General features: G+C 32.4%; 1 protein-coding gene across 1 annotated transcript in view; it reads right to left on the bottom strand.

Annotated features, from left to right (window-relative positions):
- LOC107612983 (probable ribosome biogenesis protein RLP24) overlaps positions 1 to 873 on the bottom strand; it is a gene marked incomplete in the record, with an annotated part of 1,285 nt that extends 412 nt beyond the window's left edge. Inside the window, 4 exon segments of the mRNA XM_016314795.2 lie at positions 1 to 63; positions 256 to 392; positions 507 to 620; positions 709 to 873. Of these exon segments, the coding sequence (XP_016170281.1) occupies positions 1 to 63; positions 256 to 392; positions 507 to 620; positions 709 to 789 (395 nt within the window).

Genomic DNA, 3,286 nt, shown 5'->3' with positions numbered 1-3,286 from the left:
CTGATACCCTGCTCCAACTCCTTCGTAGCCTCCCTCTGCACCTTCACCTTGTTTCCCTTCATCCTGCAAAAGTCGCCGCAAAACATCAACAAACAACCACATTAAAGACATTTACGAAGCTCTTCAATAAAGTTTCATTTGATTCAGTTTATTCTTTATTGACTAGAGTTAAAAAAATTAAAGACATTTTCCATAGAAACCAAGGTTCCACAAATCCACACTATATACATAATAATAGAAGATTCAAGAAAGGACCTATTCTTATGGTGTCTCTCCTCTCTGGTGACCCTGATTTTATCAATCTTAGGAATGGCCTTAAGCACATTCTCAGCAAGGTTCCTGTCATATCTCTCAGGTTTGTTCCGCTTCCTCTCGAATTCAAACGTTGAATCCTGAAACAATAGCACAATAACTCTGAAACCCTAAGCATACAACGATAAATAAAACAAGATATATAAAAAAAAAAAATCAAAGATAAAATTTGATAATAAATAGTAATAATTGACCTGAGTCATATCCTTTCCATGCACTCTTCGATATGCCTTGGTCCATTTGACCTTACGAGGGTTCCTCTTCATTTTAAAGTTCTTATGGCATTTAGACCTACAAAATCGAAAAATCTGCGCAACAAAACGAGGAGTTAACTTATGGTTTCTCTAGTGAATTGATTGTATAAGAAATTCATAGAATTGAAACTTTGACTTGTACCTTGGCATCATTACGAACGAACTGGATTCCATGACCAGGATATACGGTTGAGGAACAAAACCAACACTTCTCCAATCTCATTGTGGCTGCACTGCTACAGAGAACAGCAACTGGAAAAGGGTTTAGGTTTTAGGGTTTTCTCTTTTTGTTTTTGTTATGGATTCAGGAAATGGGCAATGGATTGGAATTGGGAACCAACAAAAACATTAATGAGAAATATGGGCCATAAAAAACGGGTTGGGCCTATTTTTCATATTCCTAAGAAACAATCTGAATCTCGCCAAAAATGAAATGTGTGACACGGAAAAAAAATGTGAAATAAAAATTAAAAAAAAAACTAATCCACCATTAAAATAATTAATTAATTTTAATGATTCTTTATCTTTATTTTTTCATTAAAAATTCATTTCATTTTATCTGTTAAATTATACTAAATTAGACATTGTCATTTAAATCAAATAAAATAAGATAAAAGGACATATTAGTCCAAAATAAAAGAGTAATGTTGATATTTACTCTAACTCTTTACATACTTATAAATAAATTACATGGACTTCTATTATCTACAACGTTATTATATACAATATTATATACATACCAAAAATCAATCTCCAATTCATATATATGTTATTTAACTTATTTTTATTACGTATTTTGTCTTTTAATATATATTTTATATAAGTGATTGATTTTTTGTGTGTAGATAAGATGGTTAATATCACATCAACTATTCCTTATTTATTACATATTAAGAAGTATTACATAAACCGATTGTTTAAGTCCCAGAGAGAGTATAATTTCACCTAACTTTTGACTTGTTCTCCATTGGAATGAAGAATGCAGAAGGGAAGGGCGTGTTTGGGAATGAGTTGGGTGGTTTTGATAGCAGTTTGAATGTTGGCTAAAGTATTCTGTAATCTGTATTGTTAATTTGTTAGATAGCATGCAACTATGCAAGGTATTAATTCCTCTGGCACTCTGGCAGGCGAACTATGTTTTGAACGCGCTTTAATTTGTTCACTACACATTGTGACAGCTTTTGCTAATGACTATGAGGGTTGCTAGTTTTGATTCCCCCTTTATTGATCCTTTGAGTTGATTTAATGTACATACTGCCGGTGTGAATGAACACTAATATGGTCCTTTCCCCTTTGGTGTTCCATTCTTAGGTTGGCTGTCTTATTATCAATCATTCTCAACCATATTAAGCTGCCTACCATATTAAAGCTCTAGTATGGAAGAGCAAGTTCCACGTCATATGTAAAACCAATCATTATTATGTCAACAAAGTTTCAGTTGTTTGTTTCAATCACCATGAAGTAGAACGAATTGGTTTTTTTCAATATAATTGTATGACAATGTCAAGGAATTAACATTTTTGGCAATGTCAAGGAATCAATATTTTTAATGAAAAATTGTAAAATTAATTAGTCTTGACTCAAAGGTAAAGTATTCAAGAAGTATTAGGACGGGGAATTGATTTAGATGGATCTCCTGGGTGTTCGAAATGGTAGGATGTAATTGATTTTGGGAAGGGTATGATGTAGATATGAGTTTATGAATTGTAGAGGTATTAGGGGAAGGGTGTATATTTTGAATTTAGGACAAGTTTATCCATAGATAAATTTGATGATAATGTATTGTGTGTTATTAAAATAACATTTCACTAATTAGATTTAAATAAATTTCATTCTATCTTTTGTATTTTTTTTTTTTTTTGTTTTCTTTAATCACTAATGAATTTATCGTCAAAAATAAAAATTTACCGGTAGTAATTTGATCTGACTAATTTATCAATTTAATCACCCGCTAATATACGATACTAAATTCAATAAAATAATCTAATGATATTTAACATTTTTTTAATAAAAAATTCATCCTATGTCAGATTGAATAATTATATGCTTCAGTCGAATAGAAACATAATAGATACCCACAAATTTAAATAGTGTTATCATTCATAAATAATAACCAATTTAGTTCATTTATATCAAAAATGAGATTTTCACCAACTTCTTTGCTCTAAAGTTGATCAAATTATCAAGAGTATTTACTCATTTTGGTCTCTAAAGAATTTCGAACAAGAAATTTTAGTTTCCAATTAAAATTAATTACTCGATTGGTCTCTAACCCCATCAGTCACTTAGGTCCTTTGAAACTGTCAATTCTAGCGGAGAACAAAATGGTCCCTGGCAACTCTAACGGCGGACAAAATGGTCCCTGACCCTTCTGTTCGAAAACGATGCCGTTCTCCTCCAATTTCTATCGTATCTCGCACAACCCTAACAGTCTAACACTGCAACTTCAAACTACACAATACACACTCTGCAACTTCAATGTTTACAAGAAGAAAAATCATCAACTTGTTCTCAACCAATTCAAACTCAGTAAACTAATGACTATGTCTCTCAAGTACTTGTCGTCTTCGATGGATCTTATGAATCTATTCCGCAAGTCTGGTTTGTTAAGACATGCCGTCGTCGTCGTCATCGCCATCTCCCTCCTCCTCTGCCCTATAATCTCCATCGCCACATTATCCACCCCTCCGATCGCTTCCTTCCATGGTTCTAAAAATCAG

This window comes from Arachis ipaensis, chromosome B08, assembly GCF_000816755.2.
Source record: "Arachis ipaensis cultivar K30076 chromosome B08, Araip1.1, whole genome shotgun sequence".
Classification (NCBI taxonomy): Eukaryota; Viridiplantae; Streptophyta; class Magnoliopsida; order Fabales; family Fabaceae; genus Arachis; species Arachis ipaensis.
This window is presented reverse-complemented; position numbering and strand designations above follow the sequence as displayed.